The sequence below is a fragment of the Lagopus leucura genome, unplaced genomic scaffold, assembly GCF_019238085.1.
Source record: "Lagopus leucura isolate 7727_CA_CO unplaced genomic scaffold, USGS_WTPT01 Super-Scaffold_100015, whole genome shotgun sequence".
NCBI classification, from domain to species: Eukaryota; Metazoa; Chordata; class Aves; order Galliformes; family Phasianidae; genus Lagopus; species Lagopus leucura.
Window position 1 is genome coordinate 8,430,864 of NW_024962269.1, and position 24,642 is coordinate 8,455,505.

Below are 24,642 nucleotides of genomic sequence, written 5' to 3' on the forward strand. Positions count from 1 at the left end.
CTTACAAAAATCAATTTCATAGTCAAGGAATGGGAAGGCTCACTTCCAGCAAACACACACCACTCTTAAATCCCATGCAGGAACACATCTTCAAAGCCAACTGAAAGTTTGCAAGCCACTTACAGACTGTAACAATGCTTATGAATAATGAATATGGAGCTCTTGAATCCTGCTATGTTCTATACAACAGCTGGAATTGCATATGTAAAGTATTGCTCTTTTACTTGATGGCATGTGCAGTCCTTACACAAAAAATGACCTGATTACCTCTGTAGCTCTATGAAGACCATTAGCATCACCTACTCTACATTTTGTCCTTCCATTATTTGACTCCAACTTTACGTAGAATATCTCTGTAATGTCTCCCACTGTGACAAAACAGCTGCAGCAAAAGGATTATTTCTAAAATACTGTGTCAACATAAGTTCTGCACTTGGATTTCCTGCACACAGTAAAGGGCTGTTCTGAGTCTCACTTTTCCAATAAATCCTTATGGGCAAGTATGAAAAATTTATGAAGGTTCTTCATGGACTTTATGAAATATGAAAAAAGAATTAGAAGTAATCTATCAAATTTTATCTTCACAGCTATCTTCATAAAGCACACAGGAGACTGCTGTGAAAAATCATCTGAGCCAAGAAGAAAAGGATGTTTTTACACAGTGCCATAATGGAAATCATATGTGACTAAACAAAAGCATCCTTCAATACAAAACTGATGAAGACCTCTTCACACAGTGGATTTCAGCCTCCAGTTTACCAACACACACACTTAACGCTTTCAAAAACAAGTACCAGTAGGTGAGATTTTCACCAATCTCAGGCAGACCCACGGCTTTAAGAGTGGAAGTATTATCCTTACTTGTAAGCACGATTACATTGTGAAGAGGGCTGCAACAGAAACTGAAGTGAAAGACTTCCCTGCTATTTGTTTATCCCATACATTTGGTTGCAATCCATAGAGTTCTGGCACTGCTCGTTTTTTATTCTTAGCTAATTAACAGCTGCTAGATTTTGCTCACAGTTTATTTTTGAAAGCTAAAGAGGATCCCCTTCGCTTGCTATGAAATTAAAGCCTTTCACTTGATTATTCTGCTGAGTGCAGAAACACAACAGCGATAGCCCTGACCGATTCTATGTTACCAATGCTGACTGCTGCCTCTCTCCAGCAGCTGACCAACTCTGTCTCAAACATAAAAAACTGACAAATAATTGAGGTACTGAAAAAAAAATTGCATATCACCACCAAGATCTAAAGTGATTTTGAGCTATCAAGCCATTGCAACAATAGAGTGCTTTTTCAAAACAGGGAAATTCTTAGCTTGTACTAAGTGAAAACGCAGTAAATGCAGTCTCAAGTGGCTATGGCATGTCTAATTCTCCAAAACCAACTTCTTGCCATCTTTCCTCCCTTCACCTTCCCTCTCCTTCCTGATGTCATTGAGCAGACAAACTTCCCCACAATTCACAAAAGAATAACAAGCAGGAGAAACACCAACTGCAGACCTCTCCAACAGGCTGCCATGGCTGCTGATGCACCTCAGTGCCCCGGCAGGCTGTGGGACCGAGCTGCAGGATGGATTGGCTGCTCCCACCCCTGGGAAACTCAGCAGCCCATGGGCACTGCATCGCTGGGAGTCCTGATCAAAGAGATTTAGTGGGGACTCAAAGATGCAGTTGTGCATCGCACAGATTATTTAGAGGCTGTTAAAAACCTGCAGCCTGCGTGTCACCTGGAGAAATATGTAAATATGTAGAAATAGAGCTTCTTAACATTTTACACATTAAGAAGCATTATTTTGTGCACATGAATTTTAAGCTCCTTTTCTGGCACTATATTTCACGTCTCTTCCTATCAGACGTGGAGCAGCTGCTCCCACCCACAGCAATCCCACATAGACCTCCTCACCCTCTGCGTTTGTGGAATGGTCTATGCAATGCTCCCACCTGGGACCACTGGGTGCCTGACCCACACTGCATGTGTGGCATTGCCACTGTGGCTTTTCCTCAGTGTCAAGCAGATTATCAGGGATGAGAGCTTTTGCTCATGAAAGTGGCCAGGGATCATACAGCACACGTAACACCCACGTGCATAAATGGAAAGCGAAGGTCTGGCGCTTCCCAGGCACTGGCTGCAGTTGGTTTTTAATGTGCAGAGTCTGGGCTTGCTGGACTTCTCACCTATATAAATCTCTGTCCCTATGCCCTTGGCTAGCTACTGCTCCTAAGATTATCATGTCTGTACCACAGCATCCTGAGTGATAGCAGAAACATTACTTTACAGCTTGGTGTGCAAAACACATCACCAGTTTTACAGCATCAGCCCTGCCTCTCCATCACAAACAGACAGACCATTAATTCTGGTTTGATTCCTGTTTCAATTTTGGTGTAACAACATCTGAGACATTTTTGAGGCAAAGGACCCTAAGCAGGACATTACCATCCACATTGATTGGGAGAGTCCCAATGTCTGTGGTTAATTAGGTTACTAGGTCACTGATGCAGTTTTTGTTAATGGCTCATGTTTAATTTGAACTGCTTGTCCCTATAGGTATGGATTAATGCTTAAGCATCTCAAGAGAAGAAAACCATTAGAAAGAGGCAATATCTTTTATTAGGCCAGCCAACATGCTTAAAAAATGCACGAGTTGATAGGTGTGCTAACCACTTCTCATAACTCATTATTATCCATTGTTTTCAGCAGACATCCTTCATTTTCATTTACTTATTTATTTTAAGCCAGGGCTACTGAACTCTGGTTCACAGGAGTTTTAGCACATCCTCCCAACTCCTGGCTAAAAGCTTCAGGTATTTTGGGGAAGCCCGGCACACTGTTATTTATATCTTTTATAAGAGTGTAATGACATCAGCATAAAATGGAACAATTTTGCTATTCCCAATACACTTATACTTCTGTCATCTCTTCACCATCTTTGATCTTTCACACTAATGGCTTAACAATTAAATGGAAGAGCACGATCATAAGGGATATCTTGGTCCCATTGCTTTGCATGGCAGAAATAAACAGTTCTTCTAACATTTTCAAGACAGACAACCGTCAGATTTTCAAACACAACATTTTAAGCCATTTTCAGAAGTGCCCCTTAAACCATCCCTTTTCAACATTCTGACCAGAAACAGCCTTTCTGCTGGTTTTGGAAGCTTCTCCTGCAAGGAAAAGGCTGTAGCATGGACAATGGGCATTTCACAGATTAAAGACAGACTAAAGAGTCACTTAATGATACCAGCATTAAACTTATTCTAGGCATGTCTTTGGTCAATTCCAGAGAATATGGTAAAATCTCTCTGATTAGGCTGTAAGGAACACCAAATGTGCTGACTCTAAAGATGCCCAAATGTTGCATTGTATCATGGCTTACACCTGCTACTCAAAACAAATGATTCCCCTTGATTAACCCTCCTACTACTTATTTAGCTGCTATAAATACCTCTTTGAGGTGAAACAAGCACTCATCTGCATCTGAACATCACAAAACCTCACTATCACCAACGTCACATTTTTAAAAAGCAGTTTTGCATGTGATTGATTGAGTGGCCTTAGCACCCCAGGACAGCATCCCATTATTGCCATGGCACCTTAACAGACATCCCAAATCCAAAAGTAACTTAATATGCAAGGTAAAATATGTTTTATATTTAAGAAACACTTGCAAAAAACACATATCTGGAAACTGCAAAAACTCAGTTAAATAGTTTTAGAAAACTAAAACCTTGTAAAAATCCAAGTGATTGAAATGTCTCCCTCCAATTGCAATGACTTGCCTTAGGTATCTTAGACACTACAGGAAACTTCAGTTCTCAGGACTGCATTTAAATAAAGCATGCAAGAGGACAGCAGCATGAGAGGCTGTGTACCATGTCCTAGGACACAGTGTTTAATTAACTGCTAAGCTTGATGCCAAGTAGCCATGCTTCAAGTGGCTACTACGTGCTAGATAAATAATGCTTTTCTGTTGCAGGAACAAACACCTCAGCCTCTTGATGAGCACTTGGCAAGACCACTGATCTAACAATAGGGAATTTATTTTAAACTGCTTGTTACTCATTAGCAGAGGCAGTCATGTGCTGCTGTAGCCGGCCCCTACCCAGGGCTGTGCTGCGCTGATACCAGGGTCAGGGCAGCTCCAGGAGGTGCAGCCTTGGTCCCATTTGGCTTCACAGCTCTGTGAGCATCTGGAATTGCGAATGTTTTTAACCACACTGGGCAAAACATCAAAATCCCCACACTAGAGCCATCATCAGCGATCCAATTTAGTTCATAGTTTAGACCACAGATGCAGCCTGCTTCTGTATACAGAGATACCAGCAAGTTATAGGAATTGACCAATGCACGTGGATGAAAAGGATTTGCAGACTGGAAGAGGCTGGATGGGCACACGCAATTCTTCACTCTCAGCAAACAAGACTGCTGGGGAGCCCCGTTACCTTGGACAGCTGCTGCTCAGAGGGAAAGCCCAACCCAAACACTGTGTTGGCTCTGCTATCCGCCCACTGGCCGAATTTCTGCGAGGTTTTGGTGAAGGTCATGTTGGGGGTGATTGTGCTGTTTATGATCACCTGTTTAGAAACAGATCAAAAAAGAATTATAAGCAGCCACATCAGAAATTTATATCCTAGCAACCATATAAGTCAAAGCAATTAGCAGTTTGAACAGAGAAGCTGCAGTACTCCCAATTTTTCCCAAAACACATATTTCACGTTGTCTTACTTGATGCAGGAATTGTGATGTTTTGTCATCTTTTATTTTCAAAGTACCATCATAGTCCTGCAGTTTAACACCACAGAACTGAAAGCAGGGATGGAGGGGGTATAAAATGTCCCTGGTAGAAATGTGGAGTTGATCTCACTTTTTCAGCATGGAAGTGCATGAATTATAGTTTAACAGTAAGCTTAACCAGGGAGGGTGGTAAATGACATCACCAACAATGCACATCCAGCTTCAAACATAAGTGTCTTCAGGACAAATATTCCACCACTTTCACACTGACTGATACCTGATTCAGCAGCCTCGAAAGCAGCAGTGGTTCTTGTGCTCAAAGAAATGGCTAACAAGAAGAAGGCTGCAGGCATGCAGTCTCTCAGGAACTTGGTAGGAAAAGCATCAAGTGTAACCATACCAAAAGGAATGAGATATACATGCCAGTTCATTATCAAAAATCTCAACTTTACTTTCAAGATACATCATTATATGAGCCTAGAGACTCCTTCCCTTGAAAATGAATTCATGAGCAACTGTCTTCCTGCTAGCAGAACAGGAGCTTTCTTTAGTAACGTGTACCATCATTTCCAATATGCAAATTATGCAGCAATTAAGCCAAATCCGTGGGACAGCTTAATTAACATGATCAGGAAGTATCCTGGCAACATCATTTGCTAGGTATTCCAAGCAGATTTTTCCTAAGCTATCATTTACATTTAGCAAAAAGCGTAAATTAAATTCACCAGAGAAAGAACATTCCTTGCCTCCATCCCCTCCCTAACTTCTACCCTCTGTGCAGATGCTTCTATTTTCCTTCTTAGAAACTGCACATCTTTGGTGGCTCCCCATACTGTGCCATCACTTCCCAACAAGTGTACAATTCCCTGCTGTGTGCACAGGACCAATGTCAGCACACAACCAGTCGATCCAGACCAAGCTCAAAAGCAATATGAAATCATTGCTGCTGGAAGCTTCTCACCAAAAGGATGAAAGCAGGGCAGGGCCAGGTGGCTGATGCTAGTAAATTCTGTTTTACTTTTTTAATAGGAAGAACCAGGATGAGACGGGGGAAGAGGTGATTCTTCTTCAGCAGCGGTGGCTGACATAAGCTGCGTAGAAATGAACTTTTGAAGATGAGACATGGCTTTGTATGGCTGTCTCACAGAGGCATAAGGAAAGCTGCCCAGATGTGCTGTGCTCCAGCTGAGTCATGCAGCAGAAAGGTGGCCGATATAAAAACCTAAGTTCAATTCCAGTAATTTAAATTAAAAGAAAACCAAAACTCCAAAGATTTTATGCATGGATTTGACAATTCAAAGGGAGGGTGACAATAGGAGGACTGGATAGAATGAGTCATAAGAAAGGGGGTGAAATCTACGGCCAAATGAGAAATCAGGATGTTTTCCATAAACATTAAAGGAAGTGCTTAACGTATATCCTACGTCAGACAGGTGAACTACTTACACATACTTGTCTTACTGAGTTATTTTAGAAGCTCTGAAACAACCATAAATTTCAAGGGATAAAAAGTATTATTTCAGCCCTACTGTGCCTATCAAATCAGACATCTTTGGCTGAAAAGCTAATAAAATGACCCCTCTCATTGAAAGGCGAGAACCTCCTTCACAGGAAGCTGACAATGAGAGTAATAAAAACTCCTAAAATAAACATCTAGAAAATACAAACACAAAAAACACGCTGAAGGGAACTTTTAGACAACAGTCCAACATGAAAGAAGCGATAAGAGGAATAATGAAGACTGCAAACTAGAACACAAAGCAACTTATTGAGCGATGAAGTATATTAGCTTAGCACCTTAGACGTTAATTTTTTCTGTAGCCAGTGCAGAATCCAAGGGAAGGTTGTGGTGATCACACACCTTCAAGAAACTGTCAGTTCATCTGCTAAATTTATAAAAAGCTGCAATTAGTGAAACTGCTTGCAAGCCAGCTCTAGCTTTTTTTTTTTTTTTAAAGCCCTCCTCTGTCAGTCAGATGCCCCAGACACCAGAGACAAGTGAAAACCTGAGAAAAAGCTGAGAGAGCAACTCAGAGCTGCATGGAAACAGTCAGGAGAAGGAGAACACAACGCAGCGCTGTGAGGTACCCGTGATCAACACTGGTTTTATGAAGAATCCAAAACACGGCGCCATACAGGCCTCTACAAAGAAAATCAACTCAGTCCCAGCCAAACCCACAGCGCGTGGGAAGGCTTCCCATAGGACCGCAGTCCTGTAAGAAGAGTCCACTCAGCATTCAAACAGACTCTTATGAAGCAGCTTTGCACAGGCCCTCATTCCTATAACACATACGATGGAATTCTGACAGCATCAAAACCCCAAATAAACACAGGGACTGTCATCCAGGTTAATGGCTTCATAGACAAACAGCTCTAATGAGCTGCCATCAGTCCCTGAAGTGGTTAACGGGTTCTCCCCGCAGACAAAGGCAAAGAGGAGCATAATGTAATAAGCACCTTACAGAATAATAAACTCATTCATTGTCTACATGTGGTTAAAAAAAATTTGCCTTTTCTCTCATCTAGATGCCAGCACATCAGATGGCAAACATTCCTGCTACGTCCACACAAGCCAAACAAAATCTCAGGCTAATTTCACTTCCCTTGGGAGAAAAACAATCCTGACAGATCTAAATTTTTATTTAAAGATGACACTGAATAATTTTTACAGTACAAGGTAGTACTCTGTCAACCAGAAATGATTCGAGACGTTTAGGAACACACACTGGGCACATTCATCAGATAAAAGTAAGTAAATAAGCTTGTGCAGGGCAGAGCTCTCGTAGGCTGAAACATACCCACCCCACTGCCTTCCCACAGAGAGAAGCTGCCAAATAAAACAAGCAGAGAGGTCACAAGATAACCTGGGTAGAAAAAAAACCTGCATTGGCAGCTCAAATTGCTCATGATATATGCATGGTGTATGTACACACAGCTACCTTCTATCATGGGGGATGCTTAGTGCATTTAAAGGGTCCTTCCCAAACTCCCCATTATCACCAAATCACACTGATGTGTTTCCTGAAAGGCATTTTCTCAAGTCAAGGTGAGGCAAACACGTGCACAGGAGCCCATGCAGAACAGTGCTGGAGCAGCCAGGGGCTACCAGCAGCTTGGGACATCCTTGGCATCGTGCTACGTTTCCAGAAGCAGCAGCATAGATGGGAGCAGGCTCGTCCCCAGAAGGAAAGAGCCAATGGCTGTGAGCATCTGGCAGAGAGAAACCAACATGCTGCCCTGAGCAGCACCAGGACATTTCCTTGGCTGGGACACGCACCCACAGAGCCAGCTCTGGCAAACACCTCTCTACCTGGGAACAGACCAAAGTAAGAGCTGTGGGATCGCTAGACTAGCCAATTTGAAGTTCTAGAACTGCATTAAATCAAATCAGAAATGGGACAGAAATAATCTCACCCTTTATTCTGGGACCAAAGTCCCAGTTCAGCAGATTGGGAAATTCCAGAATCATTCCTCTTTAAATTCACATCACCTGCTGTTCTGAAGCAACTTCACCTCCAGAAAAGCCCTAAGGCTCAAGGGCATAGTATCTTCTCATTAAGAAGTCACTACATTAAAACCTCCCCATTTCATTTTCACACCTCTCAATATGTGCTTTCCAGTTTGCAGCCCTTGTGAAATTTAATTTCCTCAACCCACCAGGCTGCTAATCTTCAGTGAAGACGTATCTCAATCTAAAAACAGAATTGATGAGGGCAGGGAGCTGCCAGTCCTCGGGCTGCAGCTATCACAGGCTCAGCAGGTTCTTCCAGCTCATCAAGCCAATGTGAATCAGAAGCACTCGTGAACCCGGACGTGAAGACCAAGGGAGAGGGATGGGTTTGCAGAGAAATTCTCCCTCACATGTTCAGCAACTCCCTCATGGAATTTATCCACCTACACTGCCATGATTTGCACTTATCTTCACTAGCTACCATTCTTTGCTGATGGCTAGACTGAAACTTAATGTCTTTTCACCAATAAATCACTGGTCTAAGGAAGCAGAAACTGTATATTACATGAAATGACATAATGAGGAAAGTGCTAACCTTGGTGTGGGGCTTAGAGCTCTTCACCTCCTTCTGAAGAAAACAAAAAAGCTACTGTAACCCAGAGCCTAAAGCACCACATTCACAGTGAATTGCAGAAACAAACCACTCACCTGTGACCCCAAAACATCAGATCATCTCTGCTCCAGCTTACAAAGACAGCACACACCCTCACGCCCATGCCATTAGCCATGACAGGGCTAGCAAAAGGTACAAAGGGAATCACCTCCTGAGCCCACCTTCCAAATGGGATGAAGACACACAACAAGAAACTGGGATGACAAAAAGAACAGGCCTTGATCAAAAAAAAAAAACTTGTAATGAAGGAGAACTAATTACAGCTGTCTAACAAACCAGGGCCAGTAGAAATTGTTCTCCTCACCATTTCTACTAAGACTTTGTAGAAGGGTCTTTCAGAAAGAAAGAAAAAAAAGGAAAACTATAAGCAGCAACTACACATGTTTGAACTTTGCCTTATCTGCTGTACTTCCTACACAGAGATGTGTGGGACATACACCTGGGACAGACCTGGGACTTCACCTGATCAGACTAGGAGCACCAGAAACATGCCCAAAAGAACACTGAATGTCTCATTCTGCTTTTCTTCCTGCTCTGCTCCATCACTTGTGTGCAAGAGAGGGGGGGGTGCAGCAATGGACAGGGGACAGCTGCCAGGTCAGCCAGGCAAGCAGGACTTTAGCTATGCCACCCAGACATAGATTTCAGAAGCATCCACACCACACAGTGCTAAGAAAGCAAGTGCAGAAGGGGACTCAATGTGAGGGGATCACAACCCTCACATGCTGCCACTGCTGGCCATTTCTGCAGTTGCACTTATTTCTCTTTTCCCTACAGATCCACTCTGCAACCCCACAGCTGTGCGTTTTTAACCCTGTAACACAGCAAATCCAAAGCCATGCACGACATATAGGTAGAAGTAGCTCTTGGCCTCCTGTAAGAGAAAATACGTAAAAAATGCCCTCCCCCTAATAAAAAGACTAATAACTGTTTTTCCTCTACTAAACTATTTCTGTTGTAAAGTCCTCATTGTGAACCTGTCTAAATGCAACGAAAGTGGGTTCACAGTGATGTGAATTCTATTAAGTAAACCTCCTGCTACACCTACTCCATTGTGCTCTTTTTCTTCCTGAAGTAATTAACATCTCTGCAGAGCTGGTTTCCCACCTCCTCCACCCAGTCTAAATCTAAAATCTCCTATTTTTGCTTTGACATCTGACGAGAATTTCTTTTCCTTTTCGGCACAGCACACACATCCACCCACCACCCTGCTCGGCACCAGCAGCTGCTCCTTGAAGCAAAGCTACAGCACTGCTTCCCAGCCTCTCTGCTCTGGAACAAATTGTCACCCAGGAATTTCATGCAACATTTCATAAAACATACAACCAGGTAAGCCTGTGTGTTATTTCCAGGTAGCATTTCTAGCTTTCCAGAGATGAAGAAGAATTCAGCAAAGATATTATTTCTTCCTGGTGGCTACAAATTGGGTGAATGCTGCATTATTTACAATTAGGTAAAGCAAAAAATACGTAATTGTCTCACATTTGTGCATTGGGGGATTTCATCTAAGCATAATCGAATCCCTACATGAAGCATTTAAGCACTCCTCTGCCTGCACCCTTGAAGCTGCACCATAGCCTCATTTCCTCTCTTCAGCCTGAAGGCCCTGTGCAGAGCTCAGACAGGACTTATCCCAGGACCCCAAGCTGTTCCACCACATACAAATCACAAAAACACCACCAGAAGGTAGTTACAGTTAAAGATGCAGAAACTGAATGAGCCAAACAAAAAAGATGACCAACACCGCTTTTAAAGGTTGAATGATGTCTGAGAGGCAGAAGCCAGCAGCCTGGAGCAGGGCTGCAGGGCATCAGCACTATGACATGGGTGGGATACAAGACTGTAGCCATCCTTAAAGACTCCTCTGTTCTGAATGGCAACCTACAGACCCCAGTGAGCAGTTGTTGGTAAGACAGCTTACCACTGCCTCTCTGAAATCTGGAAAGAACTGCCTTTTGGAATGAGGAACAACCAAGAAAGACAAGTACGTTACTCTTGGCAGATGGCAGAACCTGCATGACATCTTCTGAAGCACCCAGACGAGGTCACTGTTAGAAGACGGCACAACAGGTGCAATCAGGTCCTGCAACACTCAGTAGCAATATTCTAACCCAAATGAAGATATGAAGTAGCTGTGGGATGACACAACAACCCTCCTGCATCCTCAGAGATTCCTGATGGCTTATTTTGCTGTTAGAAAATGAAGGTAGGTGGAGGTTAGAGAATCCAAAGAGAATCAGCCTTGTAAGTTATCTACTATTTAGTAGTTAACAGACTTTTATACTACTCCTGGTTTTCCCTATAACAACTACAGTACCAGAGAATGCAACTCCGCAATGCAGAGTCAAGGAGGAAGAAATGTGTTGGGTTTTGTATGTTTGCAATAAAACCAGGAAAATATTGCACTGACTTATGTTCCATGTTTGAATTTTAAGAGCACACAGTGCAGCATAGTTTATTTATAAATTCCATCTGGCTTTACTTGATTAGAACATTTGATACATTAACTCTAATTGGGATTTTCAGGTATTAGATACCTCTGGCACTACAGCAAGAAGAAGGGAACAAACAATGGATGCAGCTGTTTCATGGGAAAAGCATTCCTTGGAGCTCCATAAAGCACAGCTTATAGAAATGATTTGTTACTTTTGGTAGCTGAACTTAAACAACAACAACAACAAGAGGGACTAAAAAATCCGAATCAGTCAACCAACTGCTAAGCAGAGCTGTGTTCACTGCGATTCCTGATAGATGTGCAGCACTTCTGCAACAAATCAAGCAAAGTCCTTCTGGGATGAAGCTGGGGAAAACTTGAGTAGAAAAAACAGGTGTTCAGCTCATCCCTGGGCACTATGTTCCTCAACCCCCTTTGCAAATTTCTTGGAAGAAAAAGCATATTGCACAGCCTGTACCCAAGCTGAGCAACACCATGCCCCCTGAAGCTGAGCAACACCATGCCCCTGAGCTTTGGTGAGCAAGAGCGAAAGCTTTTGGAATGTAAAAATATGCCTACTTCAAGAGTTTTGTTTTGCTTAATTAATGAAACCAAAAAGATAAGGGAAAGCATCTGCAAAATCTTCCATGTTGTGCCTGTGATGATACTAAAAACCTTGATTTTATCTTATCACCTGATTACAATTATGGATCATTTCCCCCTCAGATTTTTTAAAGATTCTTCAAAAGCTCTCTTAAGATCAAAGACCACGACCTGAAACAGAGCTTTACCAAGCAACTTTATGAAGAGGTTATAAAAAGGGAAAACCTATCCAAGAAGGAAGGTTCCATATTTGCCACTGCAACCAGAAATCCTCTAGCAAGTTTTTTTTTCCCCCCATAAATTGCATGTATGAATAGGTTTCTGCAGCACTGGTTCAGGTGTGTGGTCTCTCCACGGAGCTGGTGGCTCCATGCACTCTACCTGCCAGGAAGGATCAAACAGCAGCAGGTGTGCTTCCCATTCTTTGGTCAAAGATTCAGTTGTTGGCATTGTCTTCTGCTCTCCTGAGCTCACTAACTGGCTTATGGAAGACTTCCTTCCAGAAACAATCCAGTGCGAAGGATTTTTCACATTTCAAGTGTAATAGCTTGGAAAGAGATTGATACAGAAACACTTCAGTGATGTGAGCTATAAAGCTTTACCCAAATCTCATCCTCCACAGATGCTCAGGACTTCTGGCTGATTCAGCCTCAAGGGACCCACCACATTTCCCACCACATCCATAGTATTTACTTTGCTCCATTTCCCAGCATTTGACAAGCTCTCTTTCACTTGCAGCTCTGGGTCTTGTTTGCACAAACATTTTTAATGTTTCCCTCCATTCCCAGCTCATCTCCACTGCTATCAGCAATTCAGAAAAAAACTGCTGCACTTACTCAGTATTTCCCTCTGAATGCTCAGGGCCCCGCTTGCACAAGTGCACCCCATGTTATCTACCCTATCACCTCAACCAGCATCAGCAAGGGCTGGAAACTTCTGCAGACATCACTCCAGACTACCATATCATCTTCCCAATTATGGGACCCCGCACCTCCCCTCTGCCTGAATTTCTGAATATGATATCACCTTGAGCAAATAAAGCATGATGCATGCAGGCAGTCCCACGCTTGGCTGGCAGTTCTGCATCTCCTTTATGCTGCTCTTCCTCACCGCCAAACTTCAAAGAAAATACTCTCAAGTTATTTTAATGTCTAGAGAGAAACAAAACCGCAAGTACACCACAAATGCAGATAACATGAATATTTAAACATCGTTGGGGACTGTCATTTTCCCTTAATTTCATTCACTGTTATTTCAAAATTTCTTCGAGAAGAATATGAAGCATTGGATTCTGCAGCAGAAGGATCCATTGCACACTGCAGTGCATTGGCTACATGCAACTATTTACCTTTAAAACGTGTATTTTATTTTCTATTTGCATCTGCCCAGCTTTAGCTGCCAGCTTATTGCCTGACATCATCAGAGGCATTTTCCTGGTATCACCCCAGAAGTCACACTTCTCTGTGCTATTCCACAGGCTGCGTGAATGCACCTCCTGTATGGTGGAAAGAGCCTCTTGAATTGAGAGTCTCCCCTGTAGCCCCCTTCAGAGTGACACAACAAATCTAGAAGCCCTGCTCACCACAGCTCCGCTACATCCTTAACTGGAATTGGGAAACAGAAGTTAAAACCAGGATGGAAAAAGTATTAATTAGTTTCACTGAATGAGAAGCCACAGCTTGGGTGAGCCTGGCAAGTTATGACCCAGGGCAGAACAGATGTTCCCCTGCTCGTAATCTGCTCTTCACACATAACCAAGGAGCGCATCACTACAAACAGAGCAGCTGCCTCTCAAAGAAAGCTCCATACTTACAGCAACAACAAGCCCAAAAGGGGCAGCAAGAAGCAGTCAGAGACTCTTCTAGTATCAATTCCAAAGCACTTTATGCAGCACTGTTGGTGCTAGAACCTGCCTGGTAGATGAGCACCCACCTCCAACTTCTATTCGGAAGTCTGAAGTGGGAGAAGCCCCACTGCAGCTGCCTTACCAAGCAGTAGATCAAATGGCATCAGATCATTCTAAAGGTTCTAATACGGATTTGCAGAAGTTTAACATATACACACAGGTTGGTCGTTGGTCTGTCTTAGTGGCAAAGTACTTGTCTACATTATATTTTCCATATTTAAAGCCACAACTTCTGTTTTTACTTACTAGTCATCACGCTAGCATAAAAACAGTGAGATGTTTGTTATAAACAAAATATGCACACTGGAAAACAGGATTGTGCATTAAAATTATATTTTATGCTGTGTTTTCATATTTCAAAAGATGTTCTTTTGATGTGGGGGGTTAATTAGTTCCATTTGTTGGAATTACTCTGTTATGGCTCCAGTATAATCTCCAGTGCTAATAATCATGTTGAAGATGGTTCCAATAGTTCGTGAAATACTTAACATACCATGATAAGGGTAAAGAGAAGATGAAAGCCATCACATAGGCTAATTTCTCTGCTTTATAGCAGAAAGCTAGTTCAGTAGTGGAGATCTATTGGCATAGGAAGGTTTCTGGATCAAAAACATAGCCTCACTCAGCTTCCGAGAGCCCAAGGCCTGCCCATCTCCCTACTGCCTTTCTTTTGGAGCTGGGATGCTTTTGGGGCTCATTACACAGCCGTGTCACACGCCACCTTTTTGTTGACAGGGCCTTTTCTGATTGGTTTTCAGTAACAGAAGCATAAATAATACTGAGCTCGTGCCTCTCCATTTTATGGTGGGCAGTCCTGGGACAACAAGAGAAGAACTCTGGAAGAAATGGGATGAAGGGCATAAAGAACACAACAGGAAAAGTCCTGGAGAAAAAGAAAAAAAAAAAGAAATCTCCATCTCAGTTACTCTGTGGTGAAAAAGTCTTGTGAAGCCGGAGTAAGTATTTTCTGCTAAATTAACCAGATGTTACCAGCAGGGTCTCTCCGGGAACAGCAGTGCTGCTGCCAGCAGAGCAACGCACAAGGCAAGGAGCATCAGGCACCGGGCAGCCCGCCCGGCCCTGGGCAGCACACAGCGCAGCTCAAAGGCGGTCACAGCACTAAAAGTAGGGCAGGCCAAACGGGAAATAAAGGAACCTCTGTCTCCTTGACAAAACACATATTTTCTCACCCACACCTTTGAAAAATCACTGCTTTTTATTAAGGATTTCTCTACACCCACTGAAAGGAAGAAAAGACAACACTTCACTTTCTAAGGTCACTTTCCTTGTTCTTTTTCCTCCCATCATCTTTTTTTACCCATGGCAGTAAAACATCCTCCTATCATTTCACTATGAAATTATGACAACCATTATCTGCTTACAGTGGAGAAGGGTGGTGGGGCCACACTCGCCCTGCCACGGAGAAGCACATCTGCTCTGAATATGACAAGAGGAGTGGTGGCTGTTCTGATCCCTCTCCATCACAAGTCACATCCATGAGGTCTTGGAGACACAGCTAAAAACCGCCAAAGCAGTGCAGAGCTGTTGCAATGCACACATTGCTGGAAGCCTTTTTTCAATTCAGTTCCAAGTTTGTAATATTCAAATTACTTGAATTACTTGGTAGGCTTTTCCTGAGCAAGAGTTGATATTGGTTTAATGGCTGAAATTACATCAATGAAAGAAAAAACACACAAAGAAACTTGCCAGATGAAGGAATTTCATCTCTGCTACCATACCCCGCAATTTCTTTTCCTGTGAAGGGAAGCTCCTCTAATCTAAGAGTCACCTTTTGGCAAAGTACCCTAGAGTATTTTTAACAACTATGACTTAAAATAATTTCATTTCCATGGGCAAAGAAAATAATTTGCTTTGAATCTCCAAGTACAGAACTGGTAGAACTCAGAATTGCCAATAAATGTGCAGAAGATGCCCTGCCTCCATTCGTGGGAACACAAAAAGCGTCATCATGAAGAGGTGGGTAGCAATTAGGACTGGTACAGGAACCGAGAAAGCCAGAAACATACCAAATATTAGCAGATTTACACATCATCCATTCCTACTGCCCCAAATGTCTGCTGCCAAATGCTGCTGGGGCTCTGATTCTGCCCTCCAAATCACACCAGACTTTCCTGGTACAATGCACCCAGACAGAGTGTGAGGGTACTGTAACAACCAGAACACAAAACACTTAACAACTGAACAGCTTCATCATACTGTATTACAAACTAGATTCACTTTGGAGAACAGTAAGTGTATATTGATTGGCAAAATTTGGCCCACTCTCATTCTTAATAATTGCAATTTACTTCAGAAACAGATCTACTTTGCTTTTCTAGCTCAGTAATTTTTCTCGTTCTCTCTTCAACACTTTAGCAAAATTATGCCCAACTCACTGTCTTCCATCTTCAAGGCAATTGTTAGTAGTAAACTCTTTTAAATCATCCAGCAAATGGGAATGAGCGTCAGTCAACATCTATTTTCTCTGAAACACAAAGCCCCTCTTTCCATATCAAACATTTACCAAACCTACTCTTGCAATCCATTAGTCTTCAACTCCAATTTTATTTTATTTTTTTCCTAATCACCTGAGTAAAGATCCCACAAACAATTTCAGACTGCCATCTGACGTGGCTCTCACTGCAACAGTTTAGTTGGCTCCAGCAGTCTCAAAATGCCCCCTACAGAGTTTATTGCTGGTTGTTAATCTTTAAGACAGCTTTATGTTTTTTGTTAACAACTTATTTATCTAAAGATGAAAAGAACACTGTCACAATCACAGGTTTTGTAGGCATGTAACATCAGAACGTTTGAAAATGAGGACAGAAGTTTGCTTCTGAGATCCAACAAGGATTATATCTTTCTCAAATTCTATATGGAAACAAGTTCCATATCCTCTCCCTCATCTATATTGCCTGGATAATACATATTTCCAATTCAAAACAAGCAGAAAAAAAACACCAATATGGGCACTACCAACCATCATTCCAGCAGATGCTGGAAGATACCAGTCTGAGCAATTTGCATGCTTTCCAACCTCCTTTCTGCCTCTAAATTGCAGCATAATGTAGGTCATTTTTAATGAGGGGCCTTGCATGCGGCTTCCCCCACACACTACACAGCAATCAGACACTTCTGAGTTCACGTTCTCCCTGCATCATTGCTGTATTTTGTCATTTTTCAACAGGTTTGGCTTTTGCCCACAAAGCTGCGGACTCTCACACAGCAAAGTCTCTTGGCTGCCTCATTAACTCCAGATCGGTGTGTGCTCTTGCATTTTACTGTACCATTTCCTTCAGCATTCATTATGCTGCAAACAGCCTCTGGCGAGAAACTTCTTAAAACATCATGATGAAATTGTTTTCTAGACAACATAGAAGTCAATTATAATGCAATTAAAAGATAGGCTAATCTATTCCTTTGTTTGGCAACGGTATCTCAGTTAACATCATGGAGTGCAAGTGTTTATGGTATCTATGAAATCATTTGCTATAAATTGTTTTCTACTGTCCACAGCACCTCTTTTTTGTAGAAGATGTAGGAATTATAAAACCTGTTGTCTTCCAGGCTTGGAAATGGAGAGAAATTAAAGTGGTTTGCACCGGGCACAGCCTGCCAGGCTGGCAGCAAGCTGCCCCAGCCTCCGAGGGGTGCTCAGCCTGCACTGTGCTGGCTGTGCAACCTGCCTTGCATTCTGCATGGCAGCAAGGCCAGCAGGCTTCAGCAGCCCTGTGTTGTTCTGCATTCTGGATTTAAATGACATTTCTCTGCAAGTCAGCGTGCATCACATGTGTATCTAAAACTGCTAGAACAGGCGCTTTGCATCCAAGGACGGTGAGCTGTTGGAGTTGCATCTTTCATCCACACCTTCCCTCTAGGCCCAATCACTTATTTCCCTTGAGCTTCAGCTTTCTGTCATTAAAAGAGGGATAATTTTGCCTGCAGCAATGCTAATCTGCCTGATACTTGCCAACACACGAAGACTATTCTAATAAGTGACATGTAAGCAGGACAGACAACCAATGCTGCCTTTACTCTTCCTCACAGACATACTGGGCTTCACTTTGGGAGAGGAAAGTAGGTCACTACAATAAGCAGCAGTTGTGTGAGGGAGAAGAGGAACTTTTATCGTTAGCTGGGTACAAACACCCTTCTTTTTCCACATCAGCACTCTTAAATGGACAGGCTGGGAAACGGGACTCTCCAGAGGCGAGTGTGCAGGCAGCATTTCTTCTCAACCTGCTCCTTAATCACCACGGGTTCAATACAAGAGGAATAATTCATGTGATGAGCAATTGATCCTTGCTGGGGAAGCCCTAGGGGAAAGTTTTAATTCTAGGGCACGCTCAAACAAGGGGCTGTTTCCTTTTGGATAATGCCTTTTGGACAGATGAAGGGGTTCTGAAACCCATCCAGTCTGCAGCCCTGGGCAGGATGCTCTGGCTGCAGGCGCATGGCTTCCCCCTCCACACACAGTAATTACTGGCTTCTCATTAATCGCTCATAACGCATGTGTGCACACCCACAAACCACACAGGCCACAGGATGTGGCACCAGCCCAGCTGCTGCAGCCTGGAGGTGAGCATACCAGCATGAACAGCATAACGATGGCCATGCATTAGTGCTCTACCGATGTCAGCGAACATCACCATCAATTTAAACAGGTGCTTTGGCTGATTTATAAGCCACTATATAACCAAATACAGCACAGAGGGTGTTTGGAAAAACAAACATTTTAAATAAGAGTGACAAATATAAACGGATTATTAAGGGATGATTTCTGAGGTAGCTCTCTCCCAGAACAGTAATATTTCAACACCCTCATCTAAGCAGGAACATGGGTAAACAGGCTGTAAATTTGTCTTCTTATTCTACGTTTTGCACTCCTGCAAAAAATAACTAATGATTTTTGTGCAAGATTGGAATGTTTTAACTAACACTTCTGTAGACTGCTAGGGAAAAGCAGTCACCTCACAAGTTAAACTGGGGGGGACAAATTGAAAAAAGAAGGCATTAAAGGTATTAGAGCAGTTGTCAATTCAAGTGATGAAGATTTTTGCAGGAAATACATCAGAACACTGTTCAGGGATGTAAAACAAAGTCAGGAAAAAAAAACCCCATGTGTGGGGAAAACATCTTCATGCCTAATTTGTCACTCAACGCTGATGAACTCCAGTAGAAAAGCTGTAGAAAATTAAGTGCTAACCTGTAAACATTTCAACCATGCAAAATGGAATATGTACTTGGCATTTAAATCAAAAGCCCTAGTCTGCACGTATCTATCTCCTTGCTCTCCTTAAAAAGAATGTTTTTTCACCAAAGAGACCTCAGTGTTATCTACCTAGCACAGGAGGTGGGTTTAAGCACTGTGCTACAGACTAAGCATTGGCAGTTTAAGCCTTTGGCACATTAAGACCATGAAGTCAAACTAATTGGAGATAAAATCCTGTCTGGGTCTGTTCATTTGGGAAAAATAACTTTTAAGTCACTGTCTTTTCAATTGTCACTACAAGTGTCCACAATAGATTATATACAGAAAAAGCAAGTATTTATCAATTTACGTGTTTAACGCAGCTCATCTACATCTACTGCCAGCCAGGGCTGACAGCCATGATGCTCTCCACACAGAAAACACACTGGGATACCATCAACCTCCTACCTTGGCTCCATCCACACTGATAATCCGATAGCTGTTTCTCGTGCTGTCATAGAAGTAGGAAACAGTTACAGCCTGCTTGCTTGCGGGGACCCAGTTCTTCTTCGTGCTGGGGTCAATTTGGAAGACATGGGCTCTGGTGGTGAAGATGGGCTGTTCTCTAGAATAGGGAGGGACAGGAGAAATGGATGCATGAGTCTGCAGAAGATGAAATGTCCCAGAAGCCCAGACTTGACCAGGCAGCACAAAGCTAACTTTTCTTCCTTGTGTTATGATGACTTTGAAACCCAAATTTTCCTCAAAATACCAATCTCCAGGAAGGGATGCTCATGTGTGCTCACTCTTCCCACATCCACACATTCTGCCAAAAGCACCAACAAACCCCACACAGCTGGCTCTCCTGCTCACTGCTGTGAGCCTGCTTGGGGCCAGGACTGCTCTGCAGAGGTGCTAATGATGCTAGCAAAGCAAAGGCACAGTATAATTACTGGAATATTAAAGTCCCTATCATTAAAACTGCACTACTCCGTGGGCAGTTAATCAGCATGAGCAGTAAGGGGGAAATGAAACGGGTCCCAGGCCCCATGCTGCCTGCCAGCACACGACTGCATCGGGTGAGCTGTGGCCTCCCTCATCCCAGCCCTATGCCCCATGAGGAATGCCTCATACCTCGTGTTTTTTGCCCTACACACAGGCAACCCAAACCACAAACAACAGCAGAACGGATGCAGGGCTGGAAGGACAAGGCACAGTACACATCAAGGCTTCTAGAGCACAATTAACATCACTTACAGGTGGCAAAAGTCAATTATTTTCAAGTCATACTTTTAAGCCAAGTTTAGAAGTGAACTGCAAATCAAGATATGCTGTTTATATAAATACATATATTAAATAACTATATATGTTTATGCTTTTTGTTCTTAAAAGCTACAGCTTATAATGGTATATATTAAGTGCACTTAATTAAGTTCAGCATGTTCTCAGTACATACAAAATATTTTATCACTGATAGTTGAACTTGACAGAATTCTGACAGTATTCAAAAGCAATTGTATAACAACAGAGTCCACCACTGTTAACTCCCCCAAATATTTATCTCATCCACACACAAAGCAAATGAAGGCAGATATGTGAAAGGCCAGAGACATCTCTTCACACCTTACTCTTTCCCACCCATACAATTAAATCTCTTAAATCATTCTCAGTCCTGTCATTTTGGAACTATGTTTTTATTCAATTTTTTTTCAGCTGCTTTTAAATCCACCTCTTTTTAAAACACAAAAACTTCAGGTACCGCATGTAGGAGCAGCACAAACCATCACACACACTCTCAATCATTACACTTGAATTAAAATTGAGGGGAGTAGCTCAAACACTGTGTGATCTTGCAGAGCCCTACAAGGCCTCAGAAGGGAGAAAATGACATGATTTTTTTTCCTTGCAAGACATAGGTAAGGTTTGACATTTTCCAGGGGCTGCCATGCATATTCCTGAATAGACAGCATGCTGAACTGTGTGAAATACTTCAGCAAAATCAATTTACATTACAAAGGAACTGCTATGTTACAACTATGGAGGAACAGCACATACAGCGCCTCTTCTTCACCAGCCGCAATGGGAATCTGCCTCCCATTTCCAACGCTACCCTCACTGCCGTCCCTGCCTGGGAGGAAAGCAGGGCAGAGCTCTGTAACACTCTTTTAAGACTTCCATCACACGTTATATGGATTAGCAGTATTACGTCCTTGGAGGCCATGGGTCTGTTTGCAATAAGGAATGCAGGGAAGGGAGGTTTCCCCCAAGTGATTTATTCCTTTACTCTAAAAATATACACGTCCCCTGAGTAGAGGATAATTTAGAATTTTGCCTTCTACTCAGCTGTATATTTTTAGCAGATTCTATTGTTTTTACTGGTAGTAATATGACCTACATATCGCAGCCTGAACTTTAAGGAGTTTCAGACTTTTCCTTCATAAAAACCCAACGCACAAGCAACTTTATAAACACATTTCTGTTAAGTCACCTTAACAGTACCAGAAAACACTGCTAAAATTATGCCTGGCCTCACTGCAGCAGCAACCATACAAAGTAAATGTGGAGATATCCAGAAGCTACAAGGCTAACTTGGCTCTTGTTTGGTGCACGAGCCCCTGTAACTTGGTGGCAATGGGAACATTCAGGCAAGGAGAGCAGCTCTGCCAGGCAGCTGAGATGAGAGACATAAATCAAGAGACAAAGAGAACTTAGGAATGTTTAAAACTCTCATGAATTTTAAACAAAATTGTTAATGACTGATTAAATACATTTCTTTTTAAAGGAAAAAAAACTTTAAAAAATCAACTTGACGTTAACATCCACCATTTAGAGTAAAGCAGCCTGAAATCTAGCAAATGGAGGTCTAAATTATAGCCAATGATTCTTTGTTTAATAATGCAGATTAAAATAGAGAATGCACTTTGATAAACTGCACTATTAAAGGTGGCCAGCATGTTCTATAAATATGATTACAATTTTCAAACCATGTTTTTATCTATTTTAGTTGACTTTTAACATCCGTCTCTGTGCCATGTGAAACAAATTTCATGTAAAAAGCAATAGTTCCCCATTATTTAAGAAATATGCTGCTAATCTCTTCATAGGCATTATAAAAGCAAAAGAATGAAGGCTCTGAAGCTCAGTAGCTGCATCCATAGCAGTGCAAGGTGCAGTGCTCCTTTACAGCTGATAAATAATCACACAAATTCTATGAGTGTGTGTCTTTAAAACGCATCTGGTGCGGGATGCATGTGCCTCCAGTCCACGCAGCAGAGCAGTTTTTGGAATGTGATGCTTCCTGCTACAGGCCACCTTCTGCACATGCTGAGATTTACACTGCTTGACAGCTGCAACAGATCTGCAGTGATGTGCTCTAACAAACATTAGATGAGGATCTTTTCAGAAGGAACAGTCGGCATGCACATAAGATCCTATATCGTGACATACATACTCTGCATCACTGCAACACAATGCAAAAACACATATTTGCTAAATCCAGCACAATAAGCATTGTGCCAATGGTAATTTGGATCAAGCATCATTATTATTGCCTTTATGACAGTGTAATAAAATGAACTAATCTCTTATATACGTACATATTTACACAGAGTATAATTTGGAGTGCCACACGTGGTAAATTAATGACAATGCAAAAATGGGCAACATTGCTAAAATAAAGAGTTCTTTTCTCCATGGTCCCCATCCAGGCCCTGTGGGACGAGGACAGCAAAGCCGCCAGGAAATGCTGGTGCTCCAGCTTCTTAAAAATGGGTAGTATGGATGTGGAGGAATCTAGAGGGCAAGGTGCATGAGGAGCTGCTGATGGCACTTGGTTTGTTCAGCTCAGAGAAGAGGCCTCATGGTGGCCTACATCTCCTCATCAGGGAAAGGCACTGAGCAGCGTCAGGCGAGGGTCAGATTCTTCACTGAGAAGGTGGGCCTGTTTTCACACCTCTGCAAGACTCAGTTGTCCAAATCTAACCAGAGCTGCCCATGCAAAGCAGCTGGGATTTTCAAGCACGCATTGTCACCATCAGGTAGCACAGCATGGAGCAGAGCAGAGGCAAAAGCTAAGTGTGGATGTTTTGCAGATGTGATGGCAGCAAACCAGCGTTACAAAAGCAGGCAGCTCTCTACCCTCCCAAATTGGCATGTGCTAATTAATTCAGGTCAGTCAAATTTCATCAGATGCAACACGGAAGGCTGGGCACTGGCTGCCAGCACTCATAGCCATCAGAAGCACAGAGCCTGCTCTGACTTGCAAGACTGCAAAATCGGTATCACAGAGCAGGCAGGTGGTAATGGCTCCATTTTACATCTGAGGAAGCAGCCATAAAGAAAGAGATGGCATCCTGGGATAACGGAGCCAGTAGCAAGCCTGGAAATAAAATTAATTTGCCTCATTTCCCATCTGCAGCTTCACTACTGCTAACATCACAGGGCAGTTTGATAGCAGATCTCCCACTCTGGGAAATTTTTCATCACATGACTGGAAAAGCCTAACTCAACAGATGAATATTCACTGCTCAACAGAAGTGATTACTGTAAAAATTAGCGATCGCAGCAGACCTGAGGGATGCTGACAGAGGTTTCAACTCCTGCACAAACCACATCTGCCTGGCACTCTGCAATAGGAGGTGGTCGTGCACCTGGTCAGCTCCTGTTGGTCCTGAAATGGGAGCAGGCCTTCTCACACAGCTACTGCCACAGCGAAAATTACTTGCAAGGATGGAGAAGCAACTCTGAGCAAAACAGGGCAGGCAGAAAAAGGGAAGAGAAGATATCTGCTGTGTGCAGCAGATGGGTGACCAGGCCCAGAGAGACAGGTGGGGTGAACAGGGCACAGCTGCACCCAGGCTTTGCTCCACTGTTACGCCCCTGCTGCAGCAGTGCTAACTGAGGGGGAGGTCATGCAACTTGTTCAAATGGCCACTGGCATGATTCTTCATTGCTCACTTTGTACTAGTTTCAGTAGCAGCTCACCTGCAGAAATGTATTACATTCATGAAAAAGAAAGACATCTTTTTAGCTTCCATCTTTTAAAGTCATTATTATTTCAACAGACAATGTAATCAGCAAAAGTGCTTCTTACATTTGTAGGAAACATAATAGTTCCAGTTACTTAGACCAAAAAAAAAAAAGAAAAAAAGAAAAAGAAAAAAGATCAGCTAGCTAAAGAGAAATTTTCTGTCAAAAGCACAGATATTAATTAATCTCATTTTTGATTAGCAGCTGAGTAAGTCCAAAAGAATAAGTCTTCAGGACAAAAGCTCTCAGTGCAAAAATCACTGCAGCATCTGGAAGAGCTCACAATAGCAATAAGCCTTTATGAAGACAATACATTAATGAAAAGGCTTAAGGTGGACAGTGAAAAAGCTCACGCTTTACTTATGGGCTATCTCCAAGCAGTTATTTGCCTTCTGAGACACTCACTGAATAAACACACACAAGAGGCAGAAGCTGAAAGGACCCTGAACTATTCCACTATAGGTAACATTGTTCTAAAAATAAAATTAAAACTAAAAATCACACAAAAAATCCCAAGTATAGGTATGTATGTGAAACTGGTCGTTACTCTTCTTATTTCAGAGATTCTTCCTGAGAAGGCATTGAAAGAGAATCCATAAATCTGCATTTCTGGAAAGGT

The 24,642-nt window shown here is 42.5% G+C and overlaps 1 protein-coding gene across 3 annotated transcripts in view; it reads right to left on the minus strand.

The window, feature by feature from the left end:
* Nucleotides 1-24,642, minus strand: part of HOMER2 (homer scaffold protein 2) — a 48,132-nt gene that overhangs the window by 9,405 nt on the left and 14,085 nt on the right. The window contains exons 2-3 of one of the 3 annotated variants that reach the window (XM_042876069.1): nt 19,464-19,620; nt 4,446-4,577 (exon numbers count right to left, since the gene is read on the minus strand). In XM_042876069.1, the coding sequence (XP_042732003.1) occupies nt 4,446-4,577; nt 19,464-19,620 (289 nt within the window). Of the gene's footprint in view, nt 1-4,445; nt 4,578-12,279; nt 12,446-19,463; nt 19,621-24,642 lie in introns of those variants that run through there. The other 2 variants (XM_042876070.1, XM_042876071.1) reach the window with 2 other exon arrangements.